General features: G+C 39.8%; 1 protein-coding gene and 1 long non-coding RNA gene across 7 annotated transcripts in view; one reads left to right on the top strand and one right to left on the bottom strand.

Moving 5' to 3' along the window:
• Positions 1-17,407, bottom strand: part of LOC136099740 (CAP-Gly domain-containing linker protein 4-like) — a 31,503-nt gene extending 14,096 nt beyond the window's left edge. For 2 of the 6 annotated variants that reach the window (XM_065834247.2, XM_065834251.2), the window contains exons 1-9: positions 17,284-17,407; positions 16,238-16,274; positions 13,953-14,014; positions 13,224-13,370; positions 10,126-10,265; positions 9,067-9,160; positions 8,007-8,168; positions 4,576-4,694; positions 2,167-2,403 (exon numbers count right to left, since the gene is read on the bottom strand). In XM_065834247.2, the coding sequence (XP_065690319.1) occupies positions 2,167-2,403; positions 4,576-4,694; positions 8,007-8,168; positions 9,067-9,160; positions 10,126-10,265; positions 13,224-13,356 (885 nt within the window). In that variant the 5' untranslated portion in view covers positions 13,357-13,370; positions 13,953-14,014; positions 16,238-16,274; positions 17,284-17,407. Of the gene's footprint in view, positions 1-2,166; positions 2,404-4,575; positions 4,695-8,006; positions 8,169-9,066; positions 9,161-10,125; positions 10,266-13,223; positions 13,371-13,952; positions 14,015-15,778; positions 16,007-16,237; positions 16,275-16,766; positions 17,054-17,283 lie in introns of those variants that run through there. The other 4 variants (XM_065834250.2, XM_065834248.2, XM_071805930.1 and 1 more) reach the window with 4 other exon arrangements.
• A 90-nt stretch (positions 17,408-17,497) lies between these two features.
• On the top strand, positions 17,498-20,577 carry LOC139827697 (uncharacterized). The gene is made up of 3 exons (XR_011738613.1): positions 17,498-17,587; positions 18,139-18,292; positions 19,533-20,577. It is a non-coding gene; the product is annotated as an uncharacterized lncRNA (long non-coding RNA).
• The last annotated feature ends 206 nt before the right edge of the window (positions 20,578-20,783 follow it).

Below are 20,783 nucleotides of genomic sequence, written 5' to 3'. Positions count from 1 at the left end.
ACAAGCACAGAGATCAAATTCAGCCAGAGGAAGCCTGGCCAAGTGGCCCAACAGATTCCTCCACTCTCCAGGCACCAGCCAAAGGGCACGTACTGGGCAGAGGAACAAGAGCAGCAGGCGTCTGAAACAGGAGATGGAGTTGGCAAAGCTGACGCTCCAATTTTGCACAAGCCCTAGGACTTGTGCAAGCAAGGAGCAAAGGATATCTCACACGGGAGAAATGGGCCAGGAACAGGAGGAAGTTTTCTCCCAGCTGTTAGTTTCCCTGCACTTGCATTTTCATTGAATGTCGGTTTGATAAGATATAATCTAGCAACAGCAGGAGCCTGTGAAGCTGAAGGGACCTCAAATCACATACACAAACACGTGCTTACACAGCTTCCTACCCTGTAAGACAACTAGAATGACAGGCACAGTAGGAATCGAGAGAGGAATCCATTTTCCCTCTGGCATCTGCTGTGCATGGCTTTCAAGCTTCATTACAGCTGATACGTTAGGAGACTGCAGAAGCAGGAATGAGCACAGGAATCCGTAAATATTGCTCGTAAAAATACTGCCATCCCAGCGCCCTCATCCCCGCTCCTGTATTCCGGAAATGAGAACTGATCCAAGAGGACATCAAGAATCGGGCACCATTTTCATCATCCTGTTCACACTTTTGCTCTACCCTGCATTTGTGAGTATAAAAGGGGAGGGGAAGACAGGGCTGAGATCCACATATTCATTTGGACAAATGGAGAAAGGGAGTGGGAAACAATGTGGGAGTAATGCAGAACCACTCCTCACATACAAAGACAGGAAGAGAGGAAAGCAGAGGTGGAAAAGGAAGACCAAAAAGCACAATCATAGTTTTGGTTCCCTTAAAAAAACTGGAAAGCCCTGCTGGCCTTTGCCAACAGAAAAACAGCCTCCAACAACTTCTTAAAACCACTGTAATAGTATATTCAATTAAAAAAAAAAAAAAAAGTAACAACCAACCAAACCCAGGAAGCTTTATCTATACACAGTAAGCACATTACAGTACAAACAGTACCATGGGCTTTACTTGGAGAAAAAAAATACAGAAGAGGACTAATTTCTTCCCTTTTGTGCTATAAAGCCTCCATTAACTCGCAATTACATTATCTCCTCTTGCTTTCAGTGTGCAATGACTTTCTGTAAAAGAAACTTCCATGAACTTCTACTGCCTTTAAAGAATAAGCGCCTTCCTGTATGTACTTCAGTTAGAATGCATTCTGCATAGTTACTGATTCCTTTACTTTTCCTTACCCAGTTTCAAGAACACACCAAATGACAATACAGAACGGAAGCTGCTTCGTGCTCTCGGTGTGGTTCACTGTAGAACACTTCAGTTGTGACAATTACAAATCTGAAGTTAGGCTAGAAAACTTATTAAAGCTACTCAAACAAATTTTGCTCACAAATGCCTTCCGTATTTACCAGAAAAATATTTGAAATCTTCAAAAGAGTTCTGGCATTCCTAATTCATTTCAGAGCCCTTGCCATCAGAACAAATAAAAGGTGTGACTACTAACTGCAATATCAATGTTGCATTTTGCAAATACATTTTTTAAAATGTGTCTAGCAAAGTAGCTTCTTAAAAGCTATTCACATTGGAGCTGTACCAGAATTAGCTACATTCTTACACTTGCACAGAATCACGTATTATAACAACGCTGTTGGCACAGCATTGCTTCAAAGATTTTAGCTGCATTGCACCAGTGAAATTGGGTTACTACAGCAGAAGCAGAATCAAAGTTTTCTTTTACTGCCTTCTGGAAACTATCAGGGGTAATTCACAAATGCATACTCAGAACTGAAAGCTGGGTAACACACAAAGTAATCTGTAAATTTTACCATCATTTTGATGTGACACCAAAAATGTTAATAAAATCTGAGCCACATTGATGTACTACAGAAGACTGTTAAAAAAATGTTTACAGATACAAAATGCAGTCTGTGCCCTTCAAAACAGCTTTTCATAGTAGTGACTGTAACAAATAACTGTTCAGCTTATTACTATCTGTAACTAGATGCTTACTGCCATACAGAGTTCATACCTTCCATAAAGTATTTTACACCCTCAAATTTGAGGTATGTCTCCAAAGGGGTAAATAAATTGACTGTCTAGAAATCGTGAAGGTAGTATCAGGCTGGTTATCATACCTTCTGTCCTGCAATAACAACACGATCTCCCAGTTTCAGACCAAGCGATAAAAGCATGGCCTTGCCAGTGACGTGATCGTAGTTTGGAATCATGGCTTTTGAAATGTCACATGAGAGAGGCACTGCATCCAGCAATATCTGCTTGATTTCTTTTGCGCTGGCTGCTGCATCTGCCATTTCCAGGGGCATATCCACTGGATCAGGCACCACATCCGCTGGAATCTGCCCTTTGTCATTCTGTAGAAACATAACATAGCATAGGACTTTGTTTTGTGACAAAGATACACCTGGTTAGCAAAACTATAGTAGCTTATGAAGTTCATTAGATATTTGATAATATAAACAGTTATAAAAACATCCACATTTTCACAGAAGGATACCAAAACAGCCTTAGATATACAAACTAGCATTTACAGTGACTTATTTTCAAAAGTGCTAAGTTACCGAAATTTTACTTTAAAGAACATTATTGCTACTCAGAACACATGAAAAGCACACCTGTATGTATACATGTAACTTAACATAGATTTAGAAAAGTAAACAAGAATTCTAGTCTGTAATACCAATACTGTAATGCCAATACTTCCCAAAGAATTTAGTTTTACTCAGTGTATAGCTTATTCCTTGATGAGGCTTATTCCAAGTGTAAGAATTTAATTAATACATATTGCATGCACAGACTATACAAAGTTGATATCTCATATAAATACTTGAATAAAGCTGTTCAGATTTAGACATAGACTATTGTGTCAGAGATGAATGCAGGAGAGAGTCCTTTCCAAACACTTCCCATTCCCAGCAGGCAGTGACTGTGACTCCCCTGTGTCCCAGGTGAGACTGGCCCTTGGCCAGAGCTGCTGGAGTACCAGCTCACCTGGAGACAACTCGAACTCCAGGCCACAGCCAGACTGCAAGTGCAGTGTTGGGCTGCCAGGCTGCTATGATGGCAAGTTCTGCCCGCAATCTCTTCAGCGAAGGCATTAGTAACAGATCTTCACCTATCTGCCAATTTTCACAGTCTGTGGAAACATAATTATCTTGGTCTTCCAAATTTGTCTCAGCTGAGCCCCTGGATTCAGAAATTACCAGAAACCCAATGAGGGAATGACATAGAGTAAGACTCTGTCTGCTTTGCTCCCTTAAAAAACAGACTGAAAGCTCAACCTTCCCTGAGCCCCTATAAATCTCCCTGTCTCATCCTTAGAAAACTATCATCCTTACTCAGCATTTACACTGCTGTCCTCATATGAGCAAGCTCTACACACTGTCTCTGGTCAGAGCTTTATCATGGGATTGAAGAATCAAATACCTATCATTTTCTAAAAATCTACAGTCATTCCATAAGTAAAAGTTCAGCCCCATTCAAGTCACAGTACCTTAAAACCACGATATAGCCAGGTTAAGGTTGAGCTGGCAGCTTGTTTTGAGTTTTTAGTCATCACATGAGCGATTGTTTCAGTCACACCAGTCCTGCAAATCTTTGTGTTACCACAGGGCACGGGACCGAGCACAGGCAAGGCAGCAAAAGTGGGCACCATGGCACCAGACTGGTTTTCTCAAGGGCAGCTTCACCAGCTCAGGCTTGTGCAACTACAAACCAGCACTCCCTGGGACAACAGCCTTTCAAACATACAGCTGCCATGGAATTTGAAACATGTACATGCACTCAATAGTAACGAAACAAAGGAGAAAAACAGCATTTTTAAATTATCTAGATTGAATTATCATGAAGAACTACTGTATGAACAATGATGTTCCAGAAGATTTCATACCATCAGTGATACATAAAATAATGGCTTTTGAATAGCTTTAAAACAACCATGATTTCTCATTTAAAAAAAAAAAAAAAGAAGAAAACGGAGAACTGAAATAATGCCTATGCTAAAAAAAAACAAAACACCAAAAAACAACAACAACAAAAACCCACAACACTAAAAGCCAAGATTTGTGGCTACACACACAGCAGCATTTTATACTATGACTCACGCCAATTATTTGGTTAGTAAGTGAAGCAGTTAATGTTTCTTCATTACCAGTTACTTATGCTAAGACTAAGTCCACTGCTAAGCGATACACTGCGTTTCTGGAAGTCAGAGAGTGCACTGCTGTATTTCTGAAAGATCCACCACTGCCGTGACAACCGTTGCAAGACACAAAGGAGTATTAACAAATGAAAGTCCAAGCAACAAACAGAAGAACACCTTGACAGCTATTTGAACTACTGAACTAGACCATGACACAAAGCCAAACTTCAACACAAGAGTATGAGAAAGCATACAAAGTTACAAATAATTTTTCTGAGGCACTATCACTCCATGTAACATACTTTCAGCTAACCAAAACCCCACACAGACTGTTCAGTCTATCCACTTATTCACTTTTTGGTGAATCTACAGCCTAACTCCTTACCCTAAAGGCAGGATTTGCTCCATGTTCCAGCAAGCACTTGACAGCTCCTGTACACAGGTTAAATGCAGCAATATGCAAAGCTGTTCCAAAATCAAAATCACTACAGGTGGCATCCACATCTGCAATTAAACATCACATGTGAGGTATGTAAGTGTTATGTGAACATTTCACTCTACAGATTGTTTGAGAGGACATTAATTTATTACAGTTTATGCTAACATGTATACAGATACCATTAGTTATGTACCAAATGCATATAGGAAGTGATTCTACATAGAATATCAACTTTAACTGCATCTGTTTATTCACACCATGAATCAATCTGGAAGATGAGCATTTCCTTTCATTCATTTTATAATACTGATGACTTAACTGCAAAAATGTTGCTATCAAGATACCCAATCTACTGTGCCAACATTAACAAGTTAGTAAATTTAGGTTTGCATGTAAATTAGTGTTTCAGAAAATATTTCTATTTTATTGTTTCTAGGTATCAAATTTTAAAATGAGAGGCATCTTCATCCAGTTGTTTTCCTTTGTGAGCAGGTAGTGGGGCAAGCAAAAGCTTACTACACCTCTGCTTTACATTGATTTAGTTACTAATGGCCAAGAACAAAGTAAGAGCTAGCAATTTTTATAATTTGTTTTCAAAGAATTGCATTCTGAAAGGTCTTGCACTGATAGTTTGGAAAATAGAGCACTGTATTTGTCTAGAAGATATTTAGCATACTACTTATTTCCATCAATTGTTTCCAATGTATCTTTCAATCTGCTATGAAGTTATTACTGTTCTATAAGATTGAAGTTTTAATGCCTATTTAGTCTTTGGCTCCTCTCCTAAACTATGCAAGAGATGCCAATTTGAGTCAATTATGTATATGACCATTTATTAAAAATGCCAACTGATTTAATACACAACCCAAAAGCCAACAAGTCTTAGACATAATGTTCCAATTTGAAATACTGGTGAGGAACATAAAACTTTCTACCTCAGGGTTGTACAGTCTCCTGGTATTTTCCAGTTACAGTCTCTATCACAAATAGCACTAGCCTTTCTCACAGTGTGATAAAGTATATCCCAACTGTATCAACATCCTTATATAGTTATACTAAATTAATATTTTGAGGGCAAATAAAGCATCAACATATATAGAAGGCAGATAAATACATCTGTGTATATATATGTCAACCTTATACACTAGAAAAGATTGATTCTGAATTTTATAACGATCAAAGGTAAATTTTTAACAGTTTTACAGTTGCACCAGTATGAACACAAACTTAGCTATTTTAAATTTAATTGGCACATGCACAAAAAAGACTGCATTGACATCACAGCTACGTATGCAAATGTACCTTTTACAGATCAAATGTCAAATAACTATTGCCAGTTTAAAACTCAGTAGAAGCTGTGCAGTTGTAAACAACCACTGGAAACTTCCATGTTTGATAAGGCTATCAAAGCATTTTCTGCACACATAGGAGGAACCAGTTTGCAGAGATGCTGATCAGTAACATCAGCTGAGTCAGCAACAGCTGTACATACTCCTATTTTTAAAAGTAACTGATATATAGGTTTATGGGTTTGTTTTTTTCAAATTAGACTACTATGACTTCCTCAGACTTGCAAGCTTCACACTTGGAGTTTGTAAACCCTGTTTTCTTACACCTTTGTTCTATGTCTAAGTTGGCATAGTCCATGTGACAAAAAGAAACACATATATATCAAATGTTATCCAGTAACTATGCCCAAACTATCTATGGAATATTAATATGCAGCAATAGTCTGTCATTAGCAACCCATGCAGGTTACAGTCACTCCATAATGGTACCACACAACATTTCTAATTCTTAAGCTTTTAACAATTTTTCTATTTAAAACCTTTAAAAATCTAAGATCAAATTAGCTCTCTATTCTAACCATCGAGGAGTAAATCTGTATAAAGAATTTAACTGCAGAATGTCATAAAGGACATAGTTTAGCGGTAAATGAAAAGGAAACATCTGTGGTACCAGCTGTTTCACAATGGGTGCCTCAGAGTCAGTACAGCACTGTCTTGAGGAGCTATTTATACATCAACCATTTTTTCTCCAGTTCAGCATGAATCCACCCAAGGCACTTTTGCCTTCTCTGTACATGCTCCCTTCTCTGAAAACTGCCTGATGTAGTATGGAGCTAAGATTATTCTTTCTGTTAATTCAGACCATCCATTGTTTCCATGTCACAGCTAGGGCAAATCATTTGATGCATTTTCTGAGACTTAAAAAAAAAAAAAAAAAAAAAAATCATCTGCTGATCCAAGAGTTACCAACAAGCAAAGCATTTAACCAGAGTAGTTTCCTTGGAAATCTGAGCAAATCCCCATCCCTTCTGTAGGCACTGCACAGGAGACGAGAACACCAAATACAAGTGAGGTCTGAAAGAAGAATTAATCTGCTGATGCAAATTATGGAGACCAGACTATTGAAATGTGATGTTGTTTCGTCTTTTGTTACCAACCTGCACATTACCTCCTAAGCACATCACACCAATAACAGCTCTGTTTAACAATTATTTCCATGATGACTCGCAACACGGTAAGCAACCCTTGTGTACTCCAAAAACCTACCACCTTTTCAGAATTTTGAGACAGTCTTTAGCTTCAACTAGTAAAAAAGGGAATTAATCATTTTGCAAAATAGCACAATCAGAAGGATATTCATTGGAACAAAGAAACATTTGTACAATTTTAGTATTAAAATTGCTTACTGGTTTTGATATTTGACAAAAGTAGGAACTAATGGTTCTGGTTCAGAACCATTTCTGTATTTCCATTTGCATTAGTGTAAATAGGACTCCAATTACCAATCCTTTATATTATCATTCTAAAAGTTACCATTTATTTATGCCAAACACTAAAGTCAAACTGTTTCTTACACATGACCTTCTAGATAGCCAAGATGTGGGAAAAATGAGCATGTCAAAGTTGCTTCGGTCACTAGTTTGCCACGTATCATTGCCAAATTCCCACTTCTCCTTTACCCTTCTCCCAGCATTTCAAACATACTCCTCAATGTTTAAGGCATCTTAAAAACCCTAAGAATTCACCAGAATACTTACATCATCGTTTTTCTGCATACATTCTTGTAGTCCTCAACAGCTTAGAATTAACCTGTTTGCTTTCCATTCTATTAGATATTTCTCTATCATCTTTTACAAAGCTCAAGTTTATCAACTTCAAAAAACAGCAATGGAATCAGTGCATTAAACCACAACAAAAAATAATGGTAGGAGAAAATGAACCAATGAAGCTGACTAAAAGAACAAGAAATATTTATATAATATAATGGGTAAACAAACCCCACTCTTAAAGACCACTATCCACCAGCTTAGGCTCAACACAGTAACAAAATACAGACAACTACCTGAAAGAAAAAGGAACAATGCCTACCTTTTGGCTTTGCATTTTTCAAAATAACTCTAATAAGTTCTGGAACATCAAAGTAGGCAGCATAATGCAAGGCATTCATATTTGTCCAGCGGCTGCGTAAACTGCTATCAGCACCCAAATCAATAAGCTGCGTCGCAAATTTTACAGCGGTTTCAACATCACCTACAAAGCAAATTTCATAAAATGTGCATCAGGGATTTATTTAAATGGCATCAAAAATATGCACATGCTTACGTGTAACCATAATGTACATTAAACCCCTAAGGCTCATAGCAGAACACTTACTAGTAGATGTCTTTCTTCTTAAGATTAGGACATAGGAAAGCTTTGCCTTTTATCATGAAGGGCTGAAATGTCTACTATAGTATATAGCAACACTACCTGTTTATCTCTAACGTAAATAACATGTCACCCATCAAAAACAGGGATTTTAGTATCTGATAGAAGAAAAAAAAAATTACACTTCACAATACTGAAGTTTATGTTAACAGACCTGCTGCCCCCAGAAAAGCAAACCTCTGTCAGACCTCACTCAGAAACTTAGTTCAAATTCAGAGAACTGGGTTTCGGTCAACAAAAGAGTAGCACAACATAGAAAAGCTAATCGATGTGTTCAAACAGAATTAAATACACTCTTATTCCAGTACTTACGATCATAATAATGCAAATGAAGTTTATTGTTTTCTTCTGACATGATCAGGGTGAAACAAAAAAAAAAAAAGGAAAGCCAGTCACCTAAATGTTCTGGTTTCACTGACGTAAGAAAACTGTCGATAGCTTAGTTCACAGTTTGCACCTCAGTCTGAAGCAGCCTTTGCTGCATTAAATATATGTTTCTGTTGATAACATTGTTTGCAATACCTATACCACTAACTCAACTTACTCCCAACTGCCACAGCCATAACCACACCACAGTTCTGTATCTTCCTTTCTGATGGCCACTAGAAGGGATAAAACCAATCACTAAAAAAAAATCTACTGCAAGGAAAAATTCAGTAATAGTTGATGGGATTAGCCTTTGTCAGGGTTTTTACATATATAATGATGTTTCTTTACTCACCAATACCATGAGCCCCTGATTTGCAAGTGTAATGCAAAAGAGTCATGTCGGTCAGTCCATCTCTGTCATTCACATTGCAACCCCTTTTAATGATCTGAGAAACAAGTGGAAAACAAACACATTTTAGCTCCAGCATATCACTGACATCAGTATTATTTAGTAAGTTATTTCACATATATGGACTCCTGGATTCATTTCAACAGCTAATAAAAAAGAAGCCTGTCAGAATAGAGTCTAACTGCAGAACTGAGCAACATGCACAAATGTAATAAATAGTATTATGTGGATATCATTAACCTTCATTGTTTACAGAATTTAAAGTTTCTTTATATTATTACTTCTAACATACATTTCACATGCTGAAAAGTTAACTGCTTAACTGAACAATAGGAAAACAACATCATTTATCAAGTCTTTCTGCTTGCTCTTTGGTCTCTCAAAAATTCCTGCCTCCCTCCGCTCCTCCCCCCTACCCCCCCCCCCCCCCCCCCCCCAAAAAGCCCCCAGTTATACTATGGCAGGAAGAATCTTTGCCATACTTCCCACCTGGCTAGAAAAGCCTGCAATCCAGAAGAAAAATAGGAAAGTAGGAAGGAATTACTAGAAACAAGACGTCTTCTCAAAGCAGCCTACTGCAGGTTGCAAAAAGATTTCAGATCCTACCTCATTTTGTGCCTTGGAAACATTGCCTTTAAGGTCAGGCCTCACTGTAAGGTCAGACATTGGAGTTTATGATTGCTGCTAAGCATGAAACTGAAACACCAAGGTGAAGGGTGTCTAAATAACTGCTTTGAGAAGAAACATTGTTTCTATATTCCGTGATTCTGTGATTCTACCACCAATCCATATGCACTGATTTTTCACCCAGCATCTTTCCCTTTTCCAAACGAACGCTGACAACATGTGCAATACAAGGCACTGATCAGTAAGTACTTGTTACATGGCAGAAATTGTATCTGCATTTATGATTAGTTCTGCTTCTCCCTGAACTGTTTGTATTTGTTGTCACCATAATACTTTAACACTGAAAGCATTCAAGGATCTCCATTTATACCTCACCTCATTCCCAATAATATCAATGTTCTGCTGGACCTGTGGAACCCATTGCCTTAAGATAGCAAACAGTTCAGAAACTGATGTTTTGGGGTTGAAAAGTATTTCTTGGCATGCTGCATCATTGGGATCAAAGAAGGAAAACTCTGTTAAAAAAAAAAAAAAAAGGAATCATTATGTACAATCATAAGTTTTAACATGCTTCTAACGTTTCAAACCCAGGGGCAAAGAAGAGCAGAGAGAGTCACTTTACTACAAGTCACAGTGGAAAAATCAGAATATTGAATTAATTTAGAAAACTGTGTTTAGCATCTGGTCTATTTTTTCTTTAATACTAACATTTATCTTGTACTTCTGAAAAAGCTGTGAATCAGCCACCAATACAATGGTACTGCAAGACTGATTTTAAGTTTAGGCAAGGACCAAGAGAGATGTACAATGATTATGCTAATATTCTTCCTTCAAGCTAGCAAAGGACTGCTGGTTCTAATCTGTTGCCTAGCACAGACAAGCCTCTTGATCTCTCAGTGATTATGTGTACATGATTTCTCCATATGCTGCAAAACATGTATTTTCCCCCTTCTTCCATCACAATTTACATAAAGCATACCAAAATATAAACATGTGCACAAATCAGGAAAGCATTCCATGGCCTCCAGTATTTTCAGGTATTTCATGAATCTATCAATCCCAGTTGGTGGCAGCTGCAGGTAACAAACACCTTCAAAAATTAAGCCAAACCAAGAATGGAAAAAAGATGTATTTTTAAGATTTTAAGCCTCACGTTGCTGAAGGCAACCCAAAGTATAGGTGTAAAAAACACCTTATTATTAAAGTATAGTATTTCATGTTACTTACAGGTGTATGTGTGTGCATGTATATACACATACTGTATTTTACATTTGTGGAATTTCTTCAAACTCTGGAAAATTGTATGAAAGAATCTGGATAGCAATGGCTATTAGGAGAGGGAATGGAAGCAGAACCTACTGTCATCAGCAAATTACTGAATCATGGAAAACAATGAACTTCTGGCTCCACTGCAGCTATCAGGGAGTTGCCTTTTAAAAAGGTTTCAAATAAATGTACAATGTCAGCTTGCATCAATCGCAGATAAAAGGCTCTCAGAACAGACATACAGGTTAAGTAAAACAGAGCATCAACCATCTGGGTGTATGACATGATATAAACTACCTCTAGATGAGTCATCATTACCTTCCCTCAAAAAGAGCATATCATACTTCTAGCTTGGATTAACAGATAAAAGCACATATGGTGCTCACTTCCTGGCTGTCTTGAGTTTGCATTGCCTTGATCCAACGAGGATGAAAAAGGACAACTTCACTGATATTTAGCATGAATTTTTACCTGTACCTAGCACACCAAAATAAAAAAAAGCAAACCCCTTATCTCCCAGCACTACACAAAACGTGTTTCTTACCTACATCCCATGCATTGACACAGATCTATTGATGTATTTACTGATATGTAACTTCTGCATAAACCACAGTTGATCTCATTCTGACAGCTATGAAGTAAACAGACAACTAGCCAACAAAATCAACGATCTTCCCCAACATGCGTGATTTTTTAGTCTACCAGGAAGCTTTCTAGCTATGAACCTGAAGTAAATTATATATCAGAAAGCAACTCTTAATAGACTGTTACAACCAGCATGCTAGGGTAAAAACCTGAGAATATATTAAGTATTAATAACGATCATCCTAAGTGTTTAACAGGTGATCAGCTGTAGTGTTTGCAAACCAAGAAATGCTACAGAAAATCTGTTAAAACAATAAGTTCCACAAAAGGACAGTGGCATCTAGAATACTTTAAAACACTGCCTTCTTGACCTGTATCTTTCCCATGCATTGATTACAGTGCTCAACTATATTAAGGAAAAATAAATGCACTTAATGTAACGACCAAGAATCTTTGTCTGTTGTGGTTTAACCTTCTTTACCCAGATTCCATAATATTACTGTTACACAGGTTACAGTAACCTCCTATAAAAAGAAATTTTTTTTATTCAGTAAGTAGGCATAGACTGAGCAGGTCTGATAGCAAGTGATATTGTGGTGGTATTAGGAGACATCACAACACATAATGGCTAAAGAAGGATGAATGGAGAATTTTTCTAAGGGATAAGAAAACAGAATGGAATAAATCACAGCAGTACTTACAGTAGAATAGGAAAGACAAGTTATGAGAACACGGCTGAACCATGTAAAAACACATGTTCATGTACTAAAATATATCCTGCGGAACTGTTAAATTTCCAACCTGTGCTAACTCATCAAATGGGTCTCAAGAACACTGAGTCTGTCAAAGACAGAACATTACATTATGTGTATTTATTTTTCCTGAATACAGTTGATTGTTGTAATCAATGCATGGGAAAAACAGAGGTGGAGACTAATTTTGAAGCTATATAGATGCTATTAACATCTTCTGCAACATTCAAAGACATTAAAATTGTAGCTATCTATGAAGATCCTTACGGTGATATTTAATGTTTTAATTTTTAATTAAATTTTATAATAATTTATACATATTTTAAATTTTATAATAATTTATACATGTGAAGACAATTCAACATTATTTCAAAAGCTGATCACTGATACTTGCTATCGTTATCTGTAAACACTCATTTCACAGTCCTTACCACCACAAACACCTACACTTCCAAGAGAAATATTCCCCTATAGTGTATTGCTTGCACACTGAAACTACGAAAGTCTAACTCTAGAGATTTTAAATGTGATGTAGACGCTTAACTACATTTAAATACTGCAATTTAACATTTAACACAATATCCAGCTCCACATCAAAATGTAAAAAACCTACGAACATCTGACCACACACAGAGAAGAAACAGTATGAAGGAAAAGATAGTATATTTTAAATGTGTGCAATCAAAACAACAGAAAAAGCACAGGTCTTCATATTTAATTTCCTTTAAAAAAGAATAGAGAATTCATTTAACAAGCAGTAAACTTTTTCTGAAAATAAGGAATAAATTAAGAGTTGAGAGTTTTTCTTAAAATTCATTATTCAAATATGTTGTCTGATGATCACATTCATTTTCTCTTAAAAGCACATACCACAGTCTGAAGGCATTGGTGCAGCAGCAACAGAAAAAGTAACAGAAGTTTCAGAATTTGGGAATAAGAACCGTTCTCTTTCAAAGAGGGAATCTCCTTCCAAGGAGGGTTCTGGGAGATCCTCTATGGTCATCTTCTAGAAAGCCACTTTAGGAGGAAAAAAAATAAATAACCTCATTAGAAATACTTTGGAACAGTCCTATCGGAGTAAGATACAATGTGCAATGAGACTAAAATATTTTCTTTTTGCAAACATAAAATAATACTATTGTATTCTTACAAACAAAGGAAGTTGATTAGTAAATTTAGCAGAGTATGGTGTTAAGGATAGCCAGCTTCTAGTTCTGACTTGGTCACTAAACTTGCATGTTATTAATGGAAAACATTATATTTCTCCCCAGTTTACCACTTGAGCAGTCATGAAAATAGTAATGCTATAATTAGCAAGGACACAGTGATGATAAATAGATTGTTACATTTTATAGCTTTATGAAAACGTGAAGCTCAAGTACCCTTCCTCATACTCTGCATGTATATTCCTTTCCTTCACCATGAGGAAGCACAAGCTACCAGCTACCGCCTTCTACTCTTTTAAAGTTCTCACCACTTTAATCTTCCCACACAAAGCTGCAGACAATTCATCACCGAGTGATTCACTCCTGGACTCTCAATTCCATATCAGCTCCTTTCCCAGCTTCTCCCTTCTATGTTTTAAAATAGCACACTTACCACAGTGTTGTAACCTCCACCCTGATGTTGTTTCCAGACAACTTTTCCTGCCTTAGCGCAATCTAGGAGACAGAAGAAAGATTAAATGGCTGTACAAAGTCATACTGACATTTTCCTAACAACCAGGTCAAGTCACATTCTAGTTATGGTTCACTTACTAAGGCCAGATTAGAGCTGGTTACCACTTGCAAGACATCTAGTCAGGCAAATTCAGTAACAAATAATAAAAACATTATTCTTAATAGAAACAGGCGTTATTGTCCTATCAGAGACTATAGCTTACAATTGAAAAACTGGAATTCTGCATCTTGAATTTTCATGGTTAAATACTCAGGGTAAAAGCAATGCTTCTACTAGACAACCTACATTTTTATTCTGGAGATTGCTATATAGCGCTCTCTACTCAGGAATTTGTTTAGCCAGTTCGCTTGACAGAAATAATTCATGGAGCTTTAAGGTATATTTGGTTTTATTATCTTTAACCTATACACATGAGTAAACACACAAAAGAAAAAGTAGTCTGTAGTAGACTTATAAGCAGACTCATTTTGGGGGTTATATCCTACACACAAGCAGCTAAGCGAATAGATTTACTCTAACATTTCCCCAAATAAGTTTATCACACTATTTGGGAATGATTTTAACAGCGGATTACAGATGCTAAACTTCAAGTAAATAAATGAAAGCCTTCTCTTCTTGGACACCATGAACAGTTCACCCTATCCTCAACTTGGAAAAGAGATCCAGATGAAAACTGCTCATTTTTCTCCAACTAGTTTATTTCTTCAGTCTTATGCAACTGTATAAATGCATGTGCTGGCACACCACTAAGATCAAGAAAGAGGCCATTGGGAAGGGCAGGACTATTTCTTCCCACAGCATTATCAAATTGCTTCAGCTTAAGCATTCTTAGATTCAACAAGGCCAAAAATATTACTAATTATTTCAATTATTATTTTCATCCAGTAAGGAGAAATTAGAGTTTACATTTTGAATGGCTTTATAGTCATCATAAATACGACAGCAACAACTTTCTCATATGAGGGACTAGAAAGTCCCTTAAGCTCCAAGTCACTAAATCTCTTTGGCAGGGCAAGAGAAATACATTTGCTGCCTTCTGGTATTTGTTCAGAGGCTATGGCAAAACAAAACAGAGCAAAGCTTTGTAAAATGCATGAATCCACAACAGTTTTGCACAGGTAGCACATCAGACACTCTCACGAAATGCACAAAGGAACAAGTAATGTGCATGAATGTAGAAGAGATGACAGCTGAACCTGTTAAGTCAGAAAAAGACAGGAAAGCAATTGTAAGCTTTTTAAACAGTGCTGCCAGTGCAACAGTGAGGAAACAAAAGAAACACCATGAAAAGTAGCCAGATCTGATTAAGCCAATGGTAACAGGAAGAGGTGAGATTTGTAAAGTACAATAACAAAAGCTGCAACAACTAGAAATCAACACAGACATTTGAAAATTAATACAAAAAAACTTTGTTTATTGCACACAGAAAAGCAGATTGAACAGAAGAGAATACGTGCATTTGCAAGTATCCAGGGCACCTCTTACTCTAAGGGGCCAGAGGGGAGAATACAACCTGTCATATGAGTGAAAAGAATTCAGCACGCAAGCTACCAAAGCAAAGCAGGCAGGGAAACAAGCCCTGTCATCGGGCTGGTGACATGAAGACCCAAATGCTACAATGCATGTGCCCACCCAACACTGTAAAGAGTGACTTCCCAGGTTCACACCAGTGGCAACACCTCCTGGCCCAAGCATGCACATCCCTCCACCAAAGGATTTTAATTTGGATCCAGAAATAATATTACCATGTCATGACACAGTACTGAACCGTGAAATGTCAAGGCAACATGCTGTGCACCCATGACAACCTCCAGAGCCTGCTAGCTCAGGCACAAGAACATCACAACCAGTTAATGTCACACACGCATACCTAGAAAGGCAAAAGGAAAGTAAAAGGTTGAAAACTATTCCAAAGGAAGGGAAAAAAAACATCATCCTCGAAGTAATGTCTGTTCTGAGCATAAAAAAAACTGCCTGAGGTACTAATAATATCCAAGGTATGTGGACTCCGGTGGGATGTCCTGGTGAAACAGAATGGAAGGTCTTCCAGAAGAGCAGTGATTTCCCTGCATTAGTAGGAGAAGTTTAGACAAACAGCATGAAATGGTTAGAGATACTAAATGAAAGGACAGAAATCTCCTGTTTGCAGTACTGCCAAACTACCACTGAAAGCAGTTTAGCACAGCACAGGGTACCATGCTTACCGTTTGACAGCCATACGTTCTTCTAACTGAACTCAATCTGAAAATGAAAAATATAAATATCATTGGAAAAAATAAAACAGAACTTGAAGAAGTCATCAAATATGCATGCACTTATGCTGGCAAGATTGAAGAGTAACTACAGGATTCCTGACATCCACACATTACAGAGAGCTACCACTGCATATATATATTTAAAAAAAAAATAGTTGTATAATACAGGATCCAACTTGTTCCTGTGCTCCAGATTCTGCAATATGTGTTACAGCACAAAGTTTTCCTGCAAGTGCTATAAATGCTAAAGCACTTCAAGGTATTAAATACAATTGCACTGGGGCTCTGACAGCAGAAGTTGTCATGAACGTGATGTTATTTTTGACAATAAGCACATATAATGGACTACTTATTGTGTACTTATATGCGTTCAAGAACTAAAGCTAAGTTCAGAAAGCAAGACTCCTGCACATACACTATCTGCTGGCTCTATAAAATTTACAGCAGAACGGCAGACACATTACGTGTGTACACGTACACCCCAGATTGGCTCTTCAGCTGGCGTGCGGGGCCTCTTGCAACACGGCGCTTGGTCTGGAGAAGCTGCCAGCTTCACAGAGCTTCAGAGCGGGCCGCGCTGTTTCTGCCCCTCCGAGCTTCCCTCGGTAGCTCCCGCAGCAAACGCCGGTCCGGCCCGGCCACGGGCTGGTTATCAGAGCGAACCCTGGGAGCGGAGGTTCCGGCCGCGGCCGCCGACTCGCGGGCCGGAACACCCGGTGATAACCTCACCGAGCCACCAGGCCACCGCACCGCCAAGCCCCGCTCCCGCCCTGCCCCATGCAACCCGGCCCACCGGGCGGCCCCGGGAGCCGCGCGTGTGCCCGCAGCGGCGGGGGCCAGGGCCGGGCTCGGCCCGCCCGCTGCGGCGGCCCCCGCACCACCACCCTGCCCCCACTCCGCACGGAAGCAGGCCGGGAGAGCACCGGGAGGCCGCCGGCTCCCGTCCCGCTCCCCCGCAGAAGGTGCGGAGCCGCGGTCGCCCCCCCAAGCCCTACCTGCTCCTGGCGGGGAGGGGCGCGGCCAGAACCTCCCGCGCCCGCCCGGAGCTGAGGGAACCGAGCGAGGGCCCATCCTCGCGCCCGCCCCTGCGCGGCCTCCGTCCCGCCCCTCTCCGCCCATTCGCCTATCGGCTGCCAGCACCGCCCTCCTCGCCCCGCCCCTCCCCGCCCACCTGCCTATCGGTTGCCAGGACCGCCCGCCTCGCCCCGCCCCGCCCCGCCGCGGGGACTGTCCCCGTGGTGCCGGCGGGCAGCGCGGGCCGGGTCCGGCGGATGCTCGGCCCGAATCGTGGGTGTTCGGGTAATTCCGGAGCGGCGACAGAACAGCGGGAGGGAAAACTGGAAAAACTAGGATAGGAGTGGTGGCTGGGAGAAGAGGGAGAGCAAAGGGAGACGGCGGCTTCTTAACTGATGGTTTCGGGTGCCCGGTATTCGTGGGTGCTTAACACCGTAACGTGTTCCTGCCCGCACAGCTGCGTGAAAGTGACTGGCCGAAGGTCACACGTAATCGCTGCTAGATTTAAGCACCGAACTCAGAATTTTTCATTTCCCAGTGCATTTCACTAACCAGCTGGAGGAACGAAAGTAGCAGCTTCCAAGAAGGCATTTCAGAGGGTGCTTATCCGTTCCGCTAAACCTAATAAGGATCTAAATCCAAAGATCGGTAATCTCTAAGAAACCCGTGCGGTGGTAAACCCATTTTCTTATGGCTTGAGCCCAGGCTACTTGAGGGGAATTTGACCTGGATAAAAACTCAGACAAGTTTTGCTATGTTTTTATGCTCAATGTGGGTCATAATGAGTAAATACAACTAATTTTTAGAACCAGTTTTTTGTTGCTGTTTTTTTCCAGTGATAATATTAATTGTGGAAGGTAGGCAGGGCAAATAATGGGAAGGACAAGTGGAAATTACCTCAAGTGAAGTACTGGAAAAGTCAAGAGCTGTAAGTGCTCTCAGATCACAGAGACTTGAAAACTGAAGGCAGTGGAACATGGAGCTGTGATGGTAAACATGAGACCAGATGGCTAGAGAAAAGCTGAGAGAATTCTTCCATTTCTTAGAAATGTTTCATACTTAGAAAAGGCAAAGAAAAATTGTAATCCAGGAAAATGCAGGCCCGCAATTTTCACCTCCAGGGTACTTTAGAAAGAGTTTGAAGCACAAAGACATGGATGTCAGCGAGATCAAATGTGAGCTTACTATTGGCAGTTGGTATCTGCTTTTTTCAAGATTCTTGATGTTCTGGGAAAGGGAAATATTTTATGGCTGATGCTGAATAATGGACTGTAGTGAAGTGCCTGAAATGGAAACTATTAGCAATTCTGGAGAATTTCAATTGAATTGCAAGTGCAGAGGGAAACAGTGTTGAGTAAGTTAAATGGAAAGTACTGGACTGGGGGAATTTACCAATGACATCCTGGGATATTATTCTTGGAACTTACCTTTTTCATATTTTCCTTTAGAGATTTTGACAGAAGAAACAGCAAACAGATGAGACAAAAAAAAATTGCTATTAAAAAGCAATGAACTAAGAAGTTTGATGTATGGGATCTTCTTATGGAAGTGACGGGAGAAGAGGAAGATGCAATTGTAGTCAACAGTTACACAATGCAAATCATTACCAATACGATGCAATGGCATAAAAAGCAAACACTTATCTTAGGATGCATAGCTGGAGGCTCATGGCAGGGAAGTATTCATGCCAGCAGGTTCTGCCATACCCTTGGGAACCTGCATGCAGTTCTGACCACCCTTTTTCAGCAGGAGGCAGCTAATCTAGCACGTCCAGAGATTATTTGCTAGCACAGTCAAGGAAAAGAAAAATCTGGTTTAGGAGGTTACCAGAACATGGCTTGTTTAATGCAGCAGAATGAAAGCTGAGGCAGGGTAGGGTTGCTATTTGCCATAAACTATGGAAAATGCTCTGTGAATTCAAAGGTAATGTTGAATGTGAGGATAAAACAGTGTGTGAATACTTTCATGCTAGAAAATGAAAACAAGCACCTAACAAAGCATCTTGGGTTCTAGAACATCCTTCTGTTTGGAGAATTAAAGGCAAAAAACCCAAACATTTTAGCTTATAGAGTGAATCTTGTGACTTAGTTCTGCAACCGCAAAGGGTACTGGACACCATTGCCTCAGAAAATTCCTGCCTGTCCTGACTTCCACCCCTGGGCCCTGCAATGGAAATTTTTAAAAAATATGTTTAAACCTCATTCTGTACCTTTCACAATATCTTTTTCAGCACCTCCTACGTGCCAGGATATGAGTCTAAATACAAGCCTGTTCAGCCTATCCTGTCTGACTCATTCAGTGCTGCCATGGGCAGCAGAGTTGCTGAGCACCTGGAGAGCTCAGAACAATGGACTGCAGCAGCTCTGGCAACTTCAGAGGGAAGACGTGGAAACAATGCTTGTGAACAATAAGCTTATTTTAACTAAAATATTATTTCACTTCTTGGACATTACTAACCAGTTCCTTCATCTTCACAAATGTATGTGTCAGAGCAAAGGGATAATTTAAGTGGCTTTGGAAGACACTGCAGCTTTGAGTAGAGAGAGTGAGGATTAGGGCAGCAGAGAGGTTCTGAAAGGGAGCACACTTATATACTACATTCAATGTGGCTTTGGGACAGCAAGCATGTTCAAAAGACCATGGATACTGCAGGAGCTACCCTCAGAGCTGGACGTGGAACAAGGAAGCTGTGCATCCACCCACAATCAGGATATTTCTCTCCTACAAAAAAGGCCACTGGTTACTGTCAGTTTTTCCAGCCCTGCCCATTATTTCCCAAGGAACATGCCACCCTTCTTCCCTCTGAGCTTTAGCCAGTGCCCTGCTGTGTACATTGCCCTTTCCAGTTTCTGCCAGGTGTGCCAGCTTCTCAGATCACATCAACTGCTTCTGGATCCACCGCAAGAGCCACTCGGTTCCTCTCTCATTAGTGCCCCAGCACTGAAAGAGTAAACACCTGCTCTGCACACATGCATCAGGACTCGCAGCTGCCACGCTGCATCTGCCTGTGGGTTTGACGTGGTTTCACGCAGCAGTCAGTGCACAGCATGGTTGGAGAAAGCTCTGCGGGAGGAGCCAGGAGGAATGCCGTGTTTATCTTTGTTCTCAGGGAAACCCCAAGTGATTTAGGTGAGGGAATCCACTGGGAATTAGAAGAGGCACGGGGCTAAATATCTGTTCCCTTTTCTATAGCATCCTGGGATATTTTTCAGGAATATGAGTCACCTGGACCTCATTTCTAGATCTCAAGTCCACGTACCACCTTCCACTAGAAATGACACTGCCTACCTGTTGAGTTGCCAGTCCCTCACCTTGTAGAAACTCACTTTCCTTGAAATTGCAAGCACAAACCTGCTTCCACTTGTGGGAACTGATCCAACCACTGCCTGGGCTAATGAGACTGTCCCCTTTCAATTTTCTAGATTTGTATAACTCTGGAAATCTGTACTTAAAGCTTTATGCTTTTTTGCACAATTCTTAC

Source organism: Patagioenas fasciata, chromosome 3 (genome assembly GCF_037038585.1).
Source record: "Patagioenas fasciata isolate bPatFas1 chromosome 3, bPatFas1.hap1, whole genome shotgun sequence".
NCBI lineage: Eukaryota > Metazoa > Chordata > Aves > Columbiformes > Columbidae > Patagioenas > Patagioenas fasciata.
The sequence above is the reverse complement of the archived record's forward strand: the minus strand, read 5'-3'. Positions and strand labels throughout refer to the sequence as shown.